The sequence below is a fragment of the Protomyctophum parallelum genome (genome assembly GCF_964188405.1).
Source record: "Protomyctophum parallelum genome assembly, chromosome: 2".
Classification (NCBI taxonomy): Eukaryota; Metazoa; Chordata; class Actinopteri; order Myctophiformes; family Myctophidae; genus Protomyctophum; species Protomyctophum parallelum.
Genome location: NC_139699.1, coordinates 11,876,368 through 11,896,148, shown reverse-complemented (window position 1 = coordinate 11,896,148; position 19,781 = coordinate 11,876,368). Strand labels below are relative to the sequence as shown.

At 41.8% G+C, this 19,781-nt stretch overlaps 1 protein-coding gene across 1 annotated transcript; it reads right to left on the bottom strand.

Moving 5' to 3' along the window:
• Positions 1-3,468: 3,468 nt before the first annotated feature.
• Positions 3,469-13,778, bottom strand: LOC310854899 (high affinity choline transporter 1-like; the record flags this gene model as incomplete). The annotated part of the gene is made up of 8 exons (XM_083759654.1): positions 3,469-4,170; positions 4,889-5,106; positions 6,233-6,386; positions 9,906-10,049; positions 12,411-12,559; positions 12,903-13,058; positions 13,187-13,300; positions 13,595-13,778. 8 exons carry the CDS (start codon positions 13,776-13,778, stop codon positions 3,469-3,471), a joined length of 1,821 nt encoding a protein of 606 aa, XP_083615780.1.
• Positions 13,779-19,781: the final 6,003 nt, after the last annotated feature.

Sequence of the window (19,781 nt, the reverse complement as noted above, 5' to 3'; positions counted from 1 at the left end):
ATAGGAGACCTACAAGCTTGTAGCGCGACACTCGGTGGCGCGCTATGAGCTTGTAGATCTGCTATTTTTAAATAGCTAAATCATAACATAAATGGGAGGCATACTATGGTCCGACGGAGAATTGGTTCGACATAGCGGACTAGCGCCTGCTCCCATGCTTGCGGTTATGGTTAGGTTAGGGTTTGAGGTGGGTTGTTTTTTCGGACCAATGACTAGTCGGACCAAACACATGCACCCAACATAAATGCTAACACCAAAAGGGGTTCCCGCCCAAAATGGGTTAAAGGATTGGTCTCAGGAAACCAAGGACACAGAGGAGGACATCGTGATGAACGGAGGAGAGTGGACGGAAGTGCGATAATGGGTGGGGTGGGGCACTTGCGTCACGCCTCGCATCGGGGTTGGTGGGTTTTATGGCGAGGAGTCGAGGACGCTGACAGGCCACACCCACAATTCCCCGCCCGAGTTCCATCCTTCCTGAACCAACACCTACCCCTCCCCCGCGGTCGACCCACCCGAGTCCCAGACGAGCTCGTGCAGCACTTAAGGTAATGTAAATAACCGACAGAGAGCTATTTTAAGATGCAGTCTTTTCACTGCGCCCATGAACGGGGACAAAGACGCAAGCCAACCGATTGTAATTTCAGTCACGTTTTGCGGCCATGTTCATTCCCTGTCCACCATGGGGCTAGCTGAAGGACCCTGGCCAAAACGAACAGGCCCGGATCAGCCTTGTACGTTGAGAATCATCATTTAAAATGTAACATTGCGGACAACATTAGAATTTAAAATCCACTTGACCCTGGGTAGTGGTACTTAATTGAAAAACATACTGTAGCTACTGTAAATGTATATCAGTGGTTCTCAAACATTTTCATGTCAAGGACCCACGACATTAATATGTATATGAATAATCAATGTTTAAAATAATGGTTAAAGTGGTTAAAATGATTGATGCTACATTAAAAGGAACCCTGGTTAATAAAACATTTGGTCCAGCCCTATGGAATATATGGAATGCACGTGCTAATATAAAGTATTTAAAATATCACTTTGTTACTCATATTAGCCTTAGGAAGTATTAAGTTGACATATGACATTATCAACTTGCGACGGGAGCAGTTCCTGAACTTCCTATTGAGTGAAAGATTCTCTATTTATGAAAGCAATAAAATATTGAAGTTGTTTTTATTTTTTTATTTTAGTTATGGAGGGCAAGTATAATGTTTTAAGGCATATTTGTCTTATTAGCCAGGGTTCCTTTTAACTGAAATGACACAGATGCTTTCCCGGTTGTAATGGGTTAAAGCTCAAATGTATATACCAAGTCCAACATACTTTTCCAGAACAGAACAGCTAAACATAGAATGTGGTCACAGACATCCCTGCTACGACAGAGAGGAACAATTGATTAAACGATACAATTGATTAAACGAGGCTTAATCAAACCACAGTTCTGCATTACAACATCATTTAAAAAAAATCAAGAAACCAGTGATCAAAGACATGGTTTAATATAATTTGAATGATTTGGCTTGCACCAGTAATATCATTCTTTTTCTTGTTTCAATGTTTTCTGACATCAAAAATAAATAGGGGTCAGTGTCATCTGTCATCTATATCTTATATGAATAATTTGCAACAATAATATTTGTATATTTTATATACTATATTCACATGTCTACAAACATATACATCACAGAGAAAATAAACTGTACTTTACTGACGACGTTAAAATGAATGAAATACCTGCTCCTAAAATGAAGCTGCAACATTAGCTGTTTGACTTTGCAAATCACCAACAGAACTCAGACATCTGTAGATGTCTAGCCTAACCAACAGAACTCAGTACACAGACATCTGTAGATGTGCACTACGTAGGTACAGAACTCAGTACACAGTACACATCTGTAGATGTGCACTACTAGATGACAATAGATCACTTTGTAGAGGGTATACATTCATATTCAAGTCTTTGTCCACTGAAGTCTGAATAGACTTAGAAACCCATAGCATTAGCACAGTCATCACTGTGAATGAAAATCATCATCTTTTAAGGTTAATTAAGGCAATTGAATATACACAATAATAATGTTTAATACGTTGAAATCTGACTCGGTTCACAATGATCCTCACGAGGAAATTAAGATCTGCGTTGATACTCAACGTTAAAAATAAAAGTATCTACAGTGGCCACAACAGTGCTTTAATTCAACTACTTTATACTACGGCTTGTATATTTTCTAGTATGTATGGTATGATAGACGCAGGGCTTCCTGCTTCATCATGTCCATCACTTTGACTGAGTGATACACATTTTAATGAAATAACCAAAAATCAACATTGCAGGACATAAATGTAGGGCGTGCCAGTAGACGACATCCTGCATCGACCACATGAGCACAACCAGTCCGTGTCGCATGCCCCCCTCCCAATTTATTATCTATCTACACTGTTCTGTCTAAATGAGAGCAAAACAAAAGTCTAAAATAGATGTAATACTATTTAGCTGTTATTTTTTTATATATATATATCTTAGTTATATTCACCTATTCTATCAGCAGAAATGTTTCTTATTTGCAGAGTCAATCTATAGCCTTAACAAATGAATGAATCCCTATACAAAGGTGAAAAACACGAGTGAACTTACAGTACAGAAATGAGGTGAACTTACATGGAATCAAACTATCATTCATATTTCCGTGTGCATCACATTGAATGCTCACATTTTACATGTCTAGTGGAGATGACTGTACCTGCATATGTTATTGCTTTGCCTTATTAGTGATTATCTTTCACAAGTAACAGCTCTGCTGTCAGGCAGTTCTCACACAGTGCAGTACGTACCTGGCATCCATCCCGTCTGTCCATTAGTCACGACAGACAGACAGACATCTGATCAAAAATATGCAACGGTTCCCTTCAACAGGTCCTGGTCTCTGTAGAGCTACTATTACCGTCTCTTCCATTAACACCGGACATGTCCAGATGTAATCATCCACTCAGTCACAACTCGTGACGGAAGAACGCAAAGATATACTAAACAAATTTCGAGGCTCTGAAATATCCTTTCATTGTCTTTGATCTGAGGAGAGATGGACATGATTTCTACTAGCTGTGCGTGTTCATGTGCTCGTATGATGGCAATTGTAAAACGGGAGCCCCTCCGCCCAGTAAAACCCAAGTGCTCATGTTACTCTGCGACATTTCAATGAACACTGAAGATTTTACTGTGTATATTTGGACGGTTGAGTAAGCTACTATACAGCAGTCTGCCACAGTGTTCATCCTGATGTGGTATGTTTCCCTGGCTGAGGTGTGTGATGCTCTAAATAGTCCCAAGGACTTATATATATATATATATTATATATTATTTTTCTGTCATTTGTTACTGCGGTTCTTGTGGTTGACACATTTGTCACAGAAACTATCAACCGGATCGCTTGGTCTGTCCACATCCTGAATCTGTTATTCTGCGTCGTGATTGGGGGAGTCAGGGCTGGAATCCTCCTCCTCGAAAGTCGTGCACGCTTCTTTGGGAAGCGTGTCGCGGCGTGTGAGCGTGTCGCGGCGTGTGAAGGCGGTCGCCAAGGTCACGCTCAGTCGTGATTTGACGGGCGCCATCTCTGACAGCCCGATGTTGTCCCCACCCCCACGGGTGACGAGTGTCGTTTTATCCATAATCTCGGCACTGTGCTTGGACATCACTGCGTCTAGGAAGTCGTACTTATGGGACAGCTTGCCACTCTCAAACAGGTACTTGGCTAAGTAGGAGGCGGCGACATTACCTAAGAACGAGGCCAACATAGAAACTGTCTTGAAGGGGAACTTCTGAACAACCACGTCCTCCATCAATTTGCTAAAGGGATTTTCCCGTTGCTCCGTTACCCAGCCAGGGTAGTAGATGAAGGGGGGCAGTCGCAGGTAGGGCTCCCCTCCGCCTATACGCAGCACCATGCCAAACAGGTAGCCGGCCACCGAGCCGTACGTATTGGTGCCTTTGACAAAGAGCACGCTAAGCAGCTGGGGGAAGATGATGACATAGACCAGGTCTGAGCTCAGGTACCACAGGCCGTACACTGTTCCAGTAACCAACGCCATCACTGTGGCCAGAGCCCCGAACACAAAGATGGTGATACGCATCACCCACACGATCTCTCTGTCCGACGCCTGAGGAAGAAGAGAGAAAGGTTTAGGACATTAAACTAAACTGTACAGAACATCACAACATTTAATACATATAAAATAAATTATAAATACATATTATGAAAAATAAATAAATCACATCATCACATACAGTATAATAAATATCCTGACTCATGACCCCTTTGAAAAGTACACAAACTGACAACCATCAAAATGTAAGAGCTGTTAGATATTTTTGGCCATCATATAGCTATAGAGAGATGACTTCCGCACACCCGGTAGGTAATATGTTTCGGTCTTGCGACCTTCTTAATAAAAAATGCTCTGAACCCAGCAAGCGGGTGTCCCTCCTTTCTACATTATAGACAGCATCGCAGTCCCACCCCCTTTCAGAACTACGAGTGGCCCAGGAAATGATTCTCCATTCATTTTCTCCATAGGCTTTTCAAAACGTATTTATTTAAAGACCTTTTAAGCGTCGTACGAAGCCAACTCTTGTCGTGACAAATCATGACAACACACACAATATGTTGGACCAAACAAATAATTACAAAGAAGAAAAAAGTTGTAACCTGCCGTTATTTTCTACTTTCTAATTCTTTGTTTGGCCCGTAAAATTGTGTTTGTTGTCATGATTTGTCTATGAGGAAAATGAACGGGGATTTCTTTTCCGGATCTCTCGAAGGGGCGGGACTGCGACGCTCTATATGGCCATCATACAGCAGAACACAAAAGGACTGACCGACTGGCGGAAGGCCAGCTGATAGATGTTCCTCGCGAACATGGAGCTGGCCGACAGGATGGATGAGTCTGCAGATGACATCACGGCTGCAGACACGGCGCCCAGGCCAAAGAACGAGACGAATGGCGGGCAAAGGTGCTGCAGCACTATGGGTAGGATCATGTCCGCTTTGCCGTTATCTTTAGGGGGAATCGGTCCGTACTCCGTCTGGTTCCAGTCTGGGCAAAAGTAGAGGAGTTAATGTGTTACTTGAAAATGCACATCCAACAAACGCACACACACACGCACGCAAGCACACGCCTTTTCAAAAGATTGGTCACTGCAAGATGTTAAGGTTTGGACTTATGGAAGGTTTGTCTTAGAACTGACACTGACTGTGATGTTTAAATGAATATGACTTGCTTAAAGGACCACTTCACCACTTTTCAACGTATCTTCATATAATAGGTCACTAATAATCATGATAAAATGGCACAATTCTTTTCTACTCAGTCTGTGTCTCATAGGAGGGCTGTGGGCAGTTCAGAAACACGTCCACATCATCGTTAGGCAGACATTTTTTCAAACAAGATTTTTTTTTACAAAAATGTTGATTTTTATTAGCGCCAGAACGATGGCTTCCATTTTGGCATTACAACTTTTCAGGACTATAGAAAGCCTGCAGTTTCTATTTGCTTGGATTCCCCATCGATGATGTCACTGGTGGACGGGTTTCTGAACTGCCCACAGCCCTCCTGACACAGACTGGTTTCTGAACTGCCCACAGACTGGGTAGAAAGAAATGGTGGCATTTCATCATGAATATTAGTGAGGACCTACGAAGATAGGTTGATAAGTGGTGAAGTGTTCCTTTAAACAAATAAGCAAAAGGAGGGTAGAGCTTCCATAAGAAAACCAAAAAGGAGAAACAAATATCAGAGGCTGCAGGACATTTTGTACACATAGCAATTAAAATGTTTTACACCCGGGTAGACCAAAGTTTATTAAACAGGAGTAAACATTGCTAGTTGTAATCACAGTATCACCAAGGACTTTGATCTGGAGATCAAACCTCTAATTTGGTCCCCTGCCTCTAATGTAATATTTACAGATCCACCATGGTTGGTTATTAAGCGGATTGCTAGCCGCTATACCTCATTATGGATGAGGTGAACCAGCTGCTATTTATCAAACTCTCTCTTAGATCTAAGGGCAACATACGTGCACCTGAGGTATCTCCAAATGACACACACGTGACGTGAGAATGTGCGTGTGTGTGCGTGCGCACACGTGTGTTTGTGTGTGTGTGTGCGTGCACACGTGTGTGTGTGTGTGTGTGTGCGTGCGTGCGTTTAGCAGTCTAACCTGTAGATGCCGCTATGGCTCCTATGAGAACGGAGGGCACAGCCATGATGAGGCATCCGAACGCAGCCAGGAAGGAGAGGACCTGCGCATACGTAGCAGAGGAGGACGACAGAACCCGCTGGAAGTACACCTGCCACGGTATGCCCCCAAGCATCTAAAGTGCAAATACAAAACCATAATATAGCTGCAAGCAGCGATAAGGCGGGACCAAGGAGATAGAGAGAGAGAGACAGAGAGAGAGAGGACAGAGAGTGTGGAGAGAGAGAGAGACAGAGAGAGAGAGAGAGAGAGAGAGAGGGTGGAGACAAAGAGAGAGGGTGGAGACAGAGAGAGAGTGGAGAGAGAGAGCGAGAGAGAGAGACAGAGAGGACAGAGTGTGGAGACAGGGACAGAGTGTGGAGACAGAGAGAGGACAGAGTGTGGAGACAGAGAGAGGACAGAGAGTGAGAGAGTGAGGAGACAGTGAGAGGACATAGAGAGGACAGAGAGTGTGGAGACAGAGAGGACAGAGAGTGTGGAGACAGAGAGAGGACAGAGAGCTTGGAGACAGAGAGAGGACAGAGAGTGTGGAGACAGAGAGAGGACAGAGTGTGGAGACAGAGAGAGGACAGAGAGTGTGGAGACAGAGAGAGGACAGAGAGTGTGGAGACAGAGAGAGGACAGAGAGAGGACATAGAGAGGACAGAGAGTGTGGAGACAGAGAGAGGACAGAGTGTGGAGACAGAGAGAGGACAGAGTGTGGAGACAGAGAGAGGACAGAGAGTGTGGAGACAGTGAGAGGACAGAGTGTGGAGACAGAGAGAGGACAGAGAGAGGACAGAGAGTGTGGAGACAGAGAGAGGACAGAGAGTGTGGAGACAGTGAGAGGACAGAGTGTGGAGACAGAGAGAGGACAGAGAGTGTGGAGACAGTGAGAGGACAGAGTGTGGAGACAGAGAGAGGACAGAGAGTGTGGAGACAGTGAGAGGACAGAGTGTGGAGACAGTGAGAGGACAGAGTGTGGAGACAGAGAGAGGACAGAGTGTGGAGACAGTGAGAGGACAGAGTGTGGAGACAGTGAGAGGACAGAGTGTGGAGACAGTGAGAGGACAGAGTGTGGAGACAGAGAGAGGACAGAGTGTGGAGTCAGTGAGAGGACAGAGTGTGGAGACAGAGAGAGGACAGAGTGTGGAGACAGTGAGAGGACAGAGTGTGGAGACAGAGAGAGGACAGAGAGTGTGGAGACAGAGAGAGGACAGAGAGTGTGGAGACAGTGAGAGGACAGAGAGAGGACAGAGAGAGTGGAGACAGAGAGAGGACAGAATACACTTATTACACTATTACACTTATTACACTATTACACTACTATTACACTATTAGACTTATTACACTATTACACTACTATTACACTATTAGACTTATTACACTATTACACTACTATTACACTATTACACTACTATTACACTATTACACTACTATTACACTAATTCACTAATATTACACTATTACACTATTACACTATTACACTAAATACACTTATTACACTATTACACTACTATTACACTATTACACTATTAGACTTATTACACTATTACACTACTATTACACTATTACACTATTAGACTTATTACACTATTACACTACTATTACACTATTACTATTATTACACTTATTACACTATTACACTTATTACACTATTACACTACTATTACACTATTACACTTATTACACTATTACACTACTATTACACTATTACACTATTACACTATTACACTTATTACACTATTACACTATTACACTATTACACTATTAGACTTATTACAATATTACACTATTACACTTATTACACTACTATTACACTTATTACACTACTATTACACTTATTGCACTATTACACTATTAGACTTATTACACTATTACACTACTATTACACTATTACACTATTAGACTTTTAACAATATTACACTATTACACTTATGTTACACTATTACACTACTATTACACTAATAGTACACTATTACAAATTTAGACTTATTACACTATTACACTAAATACACTTATTACATTATTAGACTTATTACTCTATTACAGTTACTAGTATCTCTATGAGAGAGAGAGAGAGAGAGAGAGAGACAGAGAGAGAACAATATGCACAAATAAGAATCACAGGCTGTGGTTGTCACCACCCGGATTTGAACCAGTGACCCTGTGGTCCATAGGTGAGAGCTCTACCGACTGAGCTAAGCAGACTCTGTCAGTTGACTCATTCTATACAGTAACATGCAGTATAGGTATTAGCTCTGCCAACCGTATTTGGAAGACGTATTGGTTGCATGAGAGGTTTCACAAGACAGAATATTTTTTATTGGCTCATAAAAACTTCATTTTTTCACTTAAAAGAAATCTGTTACGATTTTTTGTTCGTATAAGTTCAAAGTTCAAGTGTAGACGTTTTTGTGCATTTTGATCAAAGATCCTGGGAGAAGATAGATTTTTAATGGTTTTCATATAATTCAAAATGGTGGGTAATCTAAAGGTCAGAGGTCAAAAGTCAGCATATGGAAGTTGTTCGGCATGAGGAGACACATATGTGTATCAAAGTGTCATTGCCAACGGTCAAACGGTTCATGAGATATGTACATTCAAAGTTTGCATTTTCAACTTAATTTTCAATTTCAGTGCTATAGCGCCACCATTTGGCCAATGGTCATGGGCTTCACATAGTCACCGTTTGGCATGGCCCTCTACCAGATTACCGAGTTTCACGAAAAGCGACTGCACGGTTCAGTCAGAACAGCTATTTTTGGCGGAAGAAGGAGAAGAAAAAAAACTACAAAAACAAGAAGTGACCAAAGTCACTGCGTGTCTTCTTGGTCCCTTAATAAGACACTTACAATATACATACATTTGTATACACTCCAATTACACAGTATTAACTTGGCATTACAAATGGTCCCATTCTGACCGGGAACCCATTTTGGTGTTAGCGTCATGTCATGCTTTAGCTATTGAAAAATAGCAGATCTACAAGCTTGTAGCGCGCCACCGAGTGGCGCGCTACGAGCTTGTAGGTCTGCTATTTTTTGAAAAATCGAAGAACGACTGACATTTTTTTAATCTGATCTCAGGTCAGAATGGGTTAATCAGACCAGTGTGTGTCCAGTGGAAACCTCGTATGAATCTGATCTCAGGTCAGAATGGGTTAACTTGGCATTACAAATTGGTAAATTAAGAGTTTACTGTGTAAAATACAAGAATGGTAAATGGCTATCAAGATACTGTCATGGTCACGTCCTGAGTCCCCCCTGTTTGACCATGAGTTTCCTCTGTCTCTCCCAAGTCCTGCTCCTCTGACTCTGATTGCCCTGATAGTGCCGTCACCTGTGGGGACCAGCTGAGCCAGGTTGGGTGATGAGCTCCAGTGACTATTTAAACTCTGCCTTGTGTTTGTTCAGTGCTGGATCTTAAGTTAGTGTCAGGTTTTATGTTCAGTGTATGTACTGCTGTTATCCTATGTCATTAACCAAGTAAAGTCAAGTTTATGTGATATTCTTGTCCTGCCTTTGTTTGAGTTTCCTGCACTTGGGTCCTAACACCTGCAAACCGTGACAGATACTGTAGCTTGAGAGAGCAGTTCCTCCCTTCATGGCTTTCGCTCCCCGGATTTAATATCTTAGAATGTATTATTATGTACCAGTAAAAAGAAATTGTCAATCCATGTCCAGATGTCGCTTCTGTGTATGACGCCTCGCCACGGCGCCTGGTACACGGCCTTCACGGCCGTCACGGTGATGTCTGTCACCGCTGGGTGGTTCAGAGCAAAAGGCACACTGATCCACTGGAATACACAAGACATACAACAACACCCAATGTTATTCTGAATGGAACTGACCCACTGGAATACACAAGACATACAACAACACCCAATGTTATTCTGAATGGAACTGAAACTGCCGGATGGTACATATTATGTACCAACAGTCAATTGTTGCTAGGAGACATCAGTTGTTTATACCATTAAGAATGGGTGATAATAGAGCGTCGCAGTCCCGCCCCCTGTCATGACGACGCCAGGCCCAGTAAATGATTACCAATGCATTTTTCCCATAGACATTTCAAAAAGTATTTATTTAAAGACAAAGCCGGTGACTAAGGTGTAGAGTAGCTGGATGGTAACCGCAAGGTTGCTAGTTCGAACCCGGGCTTCCCCAGAGTTAGTGTCGAAGTGTCCTTGAGCAAGACTCTCTCTGAACCCCTAATTGCTCCTGATGTGCTGGTTGGTGCCTTGCATGGTTTCCTCCGCCATCAGTGTATGAATGTGTGTGAAATGGGTGAATTCACACTGCCTTGGATAAAGACGCTATATAAATGCACTGTTTACTATTTACTCAAACCACAGTGGGGGATGTTTAATGGGAGGAGTAAGATAGAGCTCCGCCTCCCATCTTCCCATTGGAGGTTCTTCAGTGTCTGTGGTGAGCCGGCCAATAGTGTACAAGAGCAGTAGTAACACAGACATGTGGGGATTGAGGCATCAGTGTTGTTTTTGGCAGCACATTTTGATTTTTGTTTTAGTCATAGTCTCTTGAATAGTTTTCATTTCGTTTTAGTCACATTTTAGTCACTTGGAATGTCTAGTTTTAGTCGACTAAATGTCACAAGATTTTAGTCGACTAAATATAGTTGATTTAGTAGACTAAAATGTATTTTGGTGGGCCTTGATGTTGTCGTAATGACTGGTTTTACACTTGCTGAAAATAGCAGATCTACAAGCTCACACGTTGTGAGCTTGTAGATCTGCTATTTTCAGCATGCAACCGTGTAAAATGACTTATACTCGATCTCTTGTCCACTAGCCCCTTCCTAACATTTGAGTCTATTTTTTAGCTTAGTTTTAATTTAGTTTCCATTTAGTTTTCGTTAGTCAAAACAACATTGATTGGCATAACAACAAAATTGGTTATCTTAGATTCTTTGTTATCTTATGTCGTTTCCCAGGCAGGACAGGAATGTCTTACTTAAGCCTTAGTTTTAAATTATATACCTTGTGGCCACAGAGACCCTGATGCCCCAACCGCACTGCCCTAGTGACCCTAATGCCCCACCTGCATTTTATGAGTTAAGCTTGTAGAGCTGCTATTTTTCAATACCTAAAGTATAACATAATGCTTAAAACACCATTAAAGCTGCTATAAGCAATAATTTGTCTAAATTGCTGACTATCTGAATACCAAAAAAAATTAAATAAATAAACGGTCATTCAAATTTTGACATATTATTGCTTATAGCAGCTTTAATAATTTAGCCTTTGTGCCCTAAATGCAGAAAATGGTTGCTGTGGAGCCTGTTGACACATTCCAAGCCTGTTCCCATGATGAGGGCAACCAGATGTTTGCAAAGGTTGGAAGATTCAGGGTAGCTGTGTTGTTGTTTACAGCCTGAGACAATTGAGGCATAATAACATTGTTGCTGTCGGGCAAAAAACCTTGTATCTGTTTTTAGATTTTTCCGTAAATTAATGCCCTGGTCTACTTTATCATACAAGATCGAAAGTATAGTGAAAAGAGCAGATCTACCAGTGATACAAGGCATTGTATATTACTATTACTGTAGTCTGTATAAATCAGTGGTACAGAGTGATGAATGGTGGAGCTGAAGGAGATGGTTTTTTCCACCAGACTGGGTTCAGTAGCAGTTTAGTCTTCATTCACAGTAATATCCTCAGTGTTAATGTAACCCAGTGTTAAACCAAATGCAACCCTTATTTATAGTTAAAGGACGACTTCACCACTTTTTCTACTCTGTCTGTGTCCAATGGGAGGGCTGTGGGCAGTTCAGAAACCGTCTTCCAGTGACATCATCGATGGGGAATACAAGCTAATAGAAACTGCAGGCTTACTAGTCCTGAAAAGTTGCAATGCGAAAATGGAAGCCATCGTTCTCACTATAATGAAAATCAAAACATTTTTGTGAAAGAAATCTTGTTTAAAAAAAGATCTGCCTAATGATGATGTCACTGGAAGACAGTTTCTAAACTGCCCACAGCCCTCCTATATGAGACCCAGACTGAGTAGGAAAACAATCGTGCCATTTTATCATGATTATTAGTGAGGACCTATTATATGAAGATAGGTTGAAAAGTGGTGAAGTGGTCCTTTAAACTCTCAGTGCTTATAGGAGTATGTATAGTTTAACTTACCAGTCCAAGGAAAATACAGAAGAGCTGGACCACGTCCGTGTAGGCCACAGAGTACAGCCCTCCAACCAGGGTGTAGAAGATAGCAATGCAAGCAGAGAGGACCACGGACATGTTGATGTTGATGTCTATAATCACACTCAGAGTAGCACCTGAGGTATGGAAAAAAAGAGTGGTTAAATAAATGATATATAGAAGATGCATACAAAATGCACACCCACGCACTGCCACACACACACATACACGCACGCACGCACACATGCACGCACGCACGCACACACACACACACACACACACACACACACACACACACACACACAGGCATTGTATTTTTGTTTGTGAAGGGGTGACATCATGAAAATACCCCCAGCACATTTCATATTGTGACTTTCAATTTTGGCAGGATTTGCAAGAAAGAAGCTCTCTCTCTCTCTCTCTCTCTCTCTCTCTCTCTCACTAAGTGTCTGCCTATCTATCTTATCCGTATGAACTTACCAAGGGCAGATAAGATGGCAGCAGACCAGAAGATCTCGCCCATAAGTGCCGGTATAAAGAGCAGGCCACCCATTCGCTTCCCATATATCTGCTGGAACGGGTCCAACATCGTGACGTAACCTCTGGAACGCATGGGCTTGGCGAAGAAAAGGCCACCTGAAACAGGGGTCAAGAACCATAATGATCTTAAAGAAACATGTCCGCGTTCGCGTTTTATACACTGTCGTTAATTGATGTCCAATAAAGGTAAATAAATGCCGCGCGCAAGGCGCGCACAAACTCACCCACAACCAGACTGAGCGCGTATCCAAACGGTGCCTGCGCCCAAGCCAAGCCACTCTCCGGTAGATACACGTACTCAGCGGTGCCGTTGATGTATCCCCCTCCAACCCAAGTTGCTAAAAATTACAGAATGTCAACATTAGCATGGCCATTTCCATTTCAACGCAAATCAGTTTATAGAAAAGATCGAGGCGCTTAAAGTGCAGTAGCCTTATTATGCGATCAATTTAGTGCGTTATGTCTACACAGTACAATCTTTAATTTATCCTATAGTGTATAAATATTTTGCAAATGTATGTATAGGCTACACTCTCAGACTATCAGGATTTTAGTGTGAAATTGTACAGTGAGTGTTTGATTATCCTCTTATGGGGACTCAGTTGCAAATGCATATATAAAACATGATGTACCTGTCATGGTAAATCCACCGACGAATAAGCCTATGTCTCTCCCACCGACCATGATGGTTTCGCTGCGGTCGGTGCCTTCTGCTTGCCCAGAGTTCTTGTTCTTCCATGCCGCCCAGATGCCCACGCCCAGAATAAGCAGGTAGAAGACCGCGAGAGCCACAAGTCCCTCAATATGGACCGTCATAGTCGCTCCCGCTGCGCCCGTCTACAGCTCGGAACTGGATACGCCGAGTCCTGCTGAGCCAAAATAAATGTAGCCATTAAAAAAGGAGAGACAAAGTGATGTTAAACAATCGAATTTCTATACAGTACCTTATAGGTCCATGTTCCCAATGTTTCAGATTTCATATGGTTATGCGTAAAAACCGAATTACGCATGCACATTTGTCACCACTTTAAATTTCAAAACTCTTAACATAGGCAAATTACATTCAGACTTGTATTATCTTATGCTCAAAATATCTAATATAATATTGTTTCAGATCCTATAAACCTGAACTAAAAGTCGTAAGACACAGATCTGTCCCCTATATATCAAAGACAAAATATCAAAACAACTTACTTGATGTATTTCCAGTCATGAACCGGGCACTTGAGGCTATAGAATACTATTTTGGAAGAGTGAGTCGTCCGTATGGAGGTATTCTGAAGAGCTGTGACTGTGACCCTCTATAGTCTGCTCTGCACAGGGACAGACCATCAGAGGAATGCTTGGAGAGATCTCCCATGTGACTCAGTACGGGGGCTTATAAGAGCAGGTACCGTCGGTAGTAGTCTCCAGGACACATGCACGTCAGATAAAAGTGAACGTCCGTTTTAATGAGTACAATGCAATGCTCGAGAAACACGTCACTGTCCAAAGATGTAGGCCTATGACGGGAATCGGGGTGGGCACAACACGTGCGCGTCTGCCTGCCGTGACTGCATGGTCTCCAATGAATTTAAACGACCGAATAATATAGCAATAGCGTGAGAGAAAGATGGCAGAAAGATAGCCTAATTGGGCTAGATCGTAAAACATTACCCATGCACCTTCCAGCAATTCAAATCCAGTTTGAACGAATATTTCCGACTTCCCCACTGCGGGTTTCCGTGAGTTGGGGTCAACGTAATGACTTCACCTACCTGAAGTGATCTAATTAAAGTCTTGACAAAACTGTCAGGAAACCAATTAGGGTAGACTAGCTCTGTGGAGCGTTGGAGAGAGATTTAACGATATGGATATAGCGAGTCTGTGGATATAGTGTTGGGAAATAAAAAAATGCCTGTGCGGAATATTATATAAACTATTAGGCGCTGAAGACAGGCTAAAAGTAAGGCATCAAAGAAGGTGAATGCAAATCGTTCTCCACCCACACATGCTGTCAATATGACGGAGCTGTTTGTTTCAGCACCATGGATAGAGTCATTTCTCATCCCACAGTATAGTTTCCGGTGTAAAGCCTATATTATTGTTAAGTACCTATATTTTAAATGAAATGTCAACTGATTTTACGAGGATTATACTGTGCATAGCTTAAACGTTTAACTTGGCATTCCATTGTGACAATGAATAGAGCTTTTCAGGTAGTGTATAAGTGATATTTTTGTATTATAGGCCTATACTAAAAGGTTACTGCAGCAGTAACTGCTTATATTCTAGTACTAATCATTGCCTTAGGCTTAGAGTGTTTGTTCAATAGGGTCTCCCTGACATGTACCTACTCAGTCTAAGGGCCTTTCTCGGCCCCACCCCTCTCCCATGTGTTTATGATCCAAGATGGCCGCAGCACCAGGAGGGGGTGGGGCGGAGGTGAGCGGGCGGGGTCGACATATGACCTTACTGAGCTGCATTCAAGACACCTGTCTTGTGTCTGAGTCTGACTTGTGTCTGAACACAGCTTTGATGGATGTGTTCTGCCCCCCTCCCCCCCCATCAAACAAAATGTTTGGTCAAACCATATGGGCTTCCGGCCATTAAACACAGACACAAGACAAACACAAGACAGGTGTCTTGAATGACTGAATGCAGCCAAGTAAGGCCACCCCCTCCTGGTGCTGCGGCCATCTTGGATCCTAAACAAGAGAAGAGAAGAGAAAATTAGAATATTTGTCTGCTCACTTCTTTGTGTCATCACTTCCAATGTGACATTGGAAGTGATGACACAAAGAAGTGTTTATATCTTGTATCCTGCATGAGTTCCTCTCTCTCCTTTGGATAGAATTGGTATCCCGAGCTGAAAAGTTGAAAAAGGAACAATGCTTATTCTTTGCCTATCCTTCACAATCCTTAAAATAATGTATATTGTATATGTATAATAAAATTGTAATCCTGAATTATTTTACTTTTAAGGGTTTTTAAATCTCCCCTGAGATGTACACAATTTCAACCCATCACTAAGGCTATTCCATAGTTTAACCAACAAAACTGAAACATATAGCTTTTTCATTCGTTTTTTACGTATTCTAAAAATACATAACCCTCTTAAATTACTATATGAGCTAAAGAGAACAAGGTGACTCCTGTTAATGAACAAACACCCTATAGCAACACATATTTAGACTTATAGACACTTACTTTACATTTATTAGATTTTTTTTGTCCGACAATTACAGCATATTTTAATAACAATAAATAAACAAAGTCATGTTTTTAATTGGACTGTTAGATTTGTACTGTGATAGGCTGGTTTTCTCATTTCAATGGCTAGATGGCAGATGGCTGAGTAACATTCCACGCCTCTCAAGCTGCATATACTGGCTCAATATTGAGACTGAGCCTGTGTGAGGTGATGGTCTTAATTACAAAACATCATAAGCTATAATGTATTAAGCACTATCTATACCACACTAACTATACCTTTACAATAAAATAAATAAATAAAATAAAACGGTTATATAAAATCACTCGTAAAAATGTAGTAAGCCAATTGAATGCCAACATATAGAAGTGAACAGCATAAACCTAGTTCAATACTAACAAGCAGCTGTTGTTGGCAGGTCATATGTTGTTGGAGAGAGGGGGGAGGGAGGGAGAGCATGGGGAGAGAGAAAGAGGGAGGGGAGGGAGAGAAGAGTTAAGAGGAGTATAGTAGCAAAAAGTATGTTTTGCAGGAGGAACCTTGTCAGGAGGAAATGGGGGGAGTTGCGTAATGATCCAAGGAAAACATAATTTGGAATGTAGGCCTATGAACTACGGTTCAAGAGTTATAGGCCAAAATATCTGCCTGTTATAGCGCCCATTAGGGCGGATTTGCAAAATGTAGTATACCATTTCTTCCATGGCCTAGTCACCAGTGGGAATGTGCGTGCAAAGTTTCACAGCAAATTGAACCTGATGATAAATAGATATTCTGTATTGTTTGGAGTGTTAAGAATGTCTTGTCATTACAGACACAGTTCAAATGGATCATTATTACCTTAAGTCTTATTTGAGTTGTTGTTCATAGTAGTTACGTAGTATAACCTCAACTGTGTCAATATGACCTTAAACTGTGATTATCATCAACGTACTCAAAGCTGAGACCATATCATTGCAACCCTGTGCTGCCCAGGATCCTGGTACGGAAAGATAAAGGTCAGGTCATCCAGAAGCTCTCTCTCTCCCTTGCGGGGAGTGACTTAATCCCTGTATGTAAACTGTTACTTTACTCTGTATGTCTCAACCAATTTATTGAACTCTGTATTCTCTTCTCATATTTGGCTCCACGTCACGCTCGCTAACTTTAACTAAATATTCTAGACTCAAGATTTCCCTAGCTATCAACTATGTTCCTGATTTGAGACATTTTGTTCGCAATGGGCCACTCCTGCAAACTTAGTCTAACGTGTAAGTTGCTTGATTCAATATTAAGATATAAATTCATTTTCATCACACGTCCATTGAACTTCAAACTCGTTCAAACTCATTTTAAGTGGTTATATCCTGCCGAGATCTACTCAGCTTCACAGTATGCCATGATGGCAAATTGATTGCTGCCAGCGACACCATCGTTTCACGCTGCCTTCATGTAGAACAAATGTTAAACTGTAACATGGAACTCTTTACCTATGTTTTTTGTTTATGACTATATGACTATATGAGTTTTAAGAAGAAGCTGAAGTTGTTTTTGTTCACTCAAGAGATGTGAAGGAGATGCATATGAGCTATATATATATCCCATTATAATGTATATTTACTTTATTATCAATGTTGAAGATTTGATTGTACTGTGGAGCTAGCTATCAAAAGTAGTAGACGGATCATGAGTTGTTTTGTGTTGTATTGTTGTGTTGGATGAATGTTGTATGTAAATGTATGTAATAATATGCAAGAAATGTTTTAATGGAAGAATAGCTGCTGTAACTCACAGTAAGTTATTGGGGATCTAATAAATAAATCTAAAAATTTAATCAAAACCATAGGATTATGTAAATAAGACAATTGTAAAATTTGTACAAAATACTGCTAGCCTACTACTACATAATTTTTTTAAATCAAACAGCGGATACTCTTCCTGTGGATGACTTATTACTTCAATTATTACACTGCTTCATTAAAGGTTTTATTCTTGTCTGCCTTGTTGAGGGGCGCTAGCCCCTCCTATGCACAGCTTTGTGTGTATGTCCGTATGAGCACGTGTGATGATTTGATTGGCTGAGCACGGAATGTGATGTATGATGATAAGAGCGGCCCTCACTTCACACGAGTGTGATTTTTACTATTCCCTTAGTTAAACTTGTAATGGAATGCATATTATCCTAATTTGTACTTTTGTACTGTTTGCTATACTGTACAGCACTTTAGCCCTGTACATACAGTATAGAATGGACAATAAGTAAGTATAAAAGATGAGTTGAAATGGAATACTATTAGCTTGACTAGGAACACAGCCGATTAGTCAAAGTATACATGTATTCTGATGACGGATTACAGCGTGCGTGTGTGTGTGTGTGTGTGTGACGTGTGCGTGCGTGCATGTGTGTGACGTGTGCGTGCGTGTGTGTGTGCCAGATGTGCCATGGCTTGTCTTTGATGTTCTCCAGACAAACTTAAAGCAACTGTGACACCTTGATTTAAGACATTTCTCACATCCATCTTGTTGGAGGGATGGGAATTCTCCTGTGTTTAATGTCACAAATTAACAATCGTAACTTTTGGTATATGTGACAACCAGGAATAGTCTGGTGACCACTGGAGAGGCGGGTGACAGCCGGAATGTAGACGGCACCCCGGGAGCAGGATGGGTTGGAGGAAGCCCAAAAAACCTTCGGTGGGGCCTTTAGGAGGGACATTCGAGCCGCAAGCGGAGCCTGCAGTGCCACCGTTGCCCAGGTGGAGCCTGCAGAACCATTGCGGCTCAAGAATCCACAACTCCTGAATGAAGTGCCTGGTGCTGGGAATCTGGTGCAACGCACAGGTCCTCACTGTACTCCTGGTGAGAGCAGGAGTGGACCTGGTGAGACGTACTGTAGGAGCAGGGGCCCGGACTGGAGTCAACCCACAGAGCCTAGTCCCTCCACTTGCGAGAATTGTGCCTCCCAGTCCCGGCAGAGTAGTTCCGGAGTGGTCCCAATGGATTGTGTGGCCCTGGTCTTTCCCTAGTGTGTCTGATCGAGGGTAGCTACTGGGATGTAAGTCGGGACTTGATCACCCCGGCTGGGTCACCCAAGTGAGGGGTATGATGTTCGCGAGACCCGAAACCCCGATGACCTTGGGACACATCACTGAGGATACGTCCCAGTTGCATCCATGCGATGTAATTTCGTTCTGAGGTATTCTATTTATAGTGACTCATAGGAACAGACTATGTGACAAGGTATAGTCTGGTGACCATGCACCGGAGAGACGGGTGACAGCCGGAATGTATTACAAAGTATTGAGGGTTTAAGTTGTTAAATATCTGAAAACAAACATAACAAATTTAACATTAATCCAATATGTAGAGCCATTATGTAGAATATCTGAAAATTAACATTAATCCAATAGACCTGCTTGCTTCACCACCTCTCTCTCAGCTAAGGCCCATTAGCGCTCTCCACTGGCCACTGCCGGTACGACCACGAGCACATTAGAATCAACTTTATTGTCACAGCCTCAGGTGTATGGATTAGGAATTATGGATTGGTTAGCAGTGAATGATTTATTATTATTCAGAATATAGAGATATTTAGCAGTTATTTTAACAAAGAATAAACGTACCCTACCTTTAAATAATATTTTGAATTG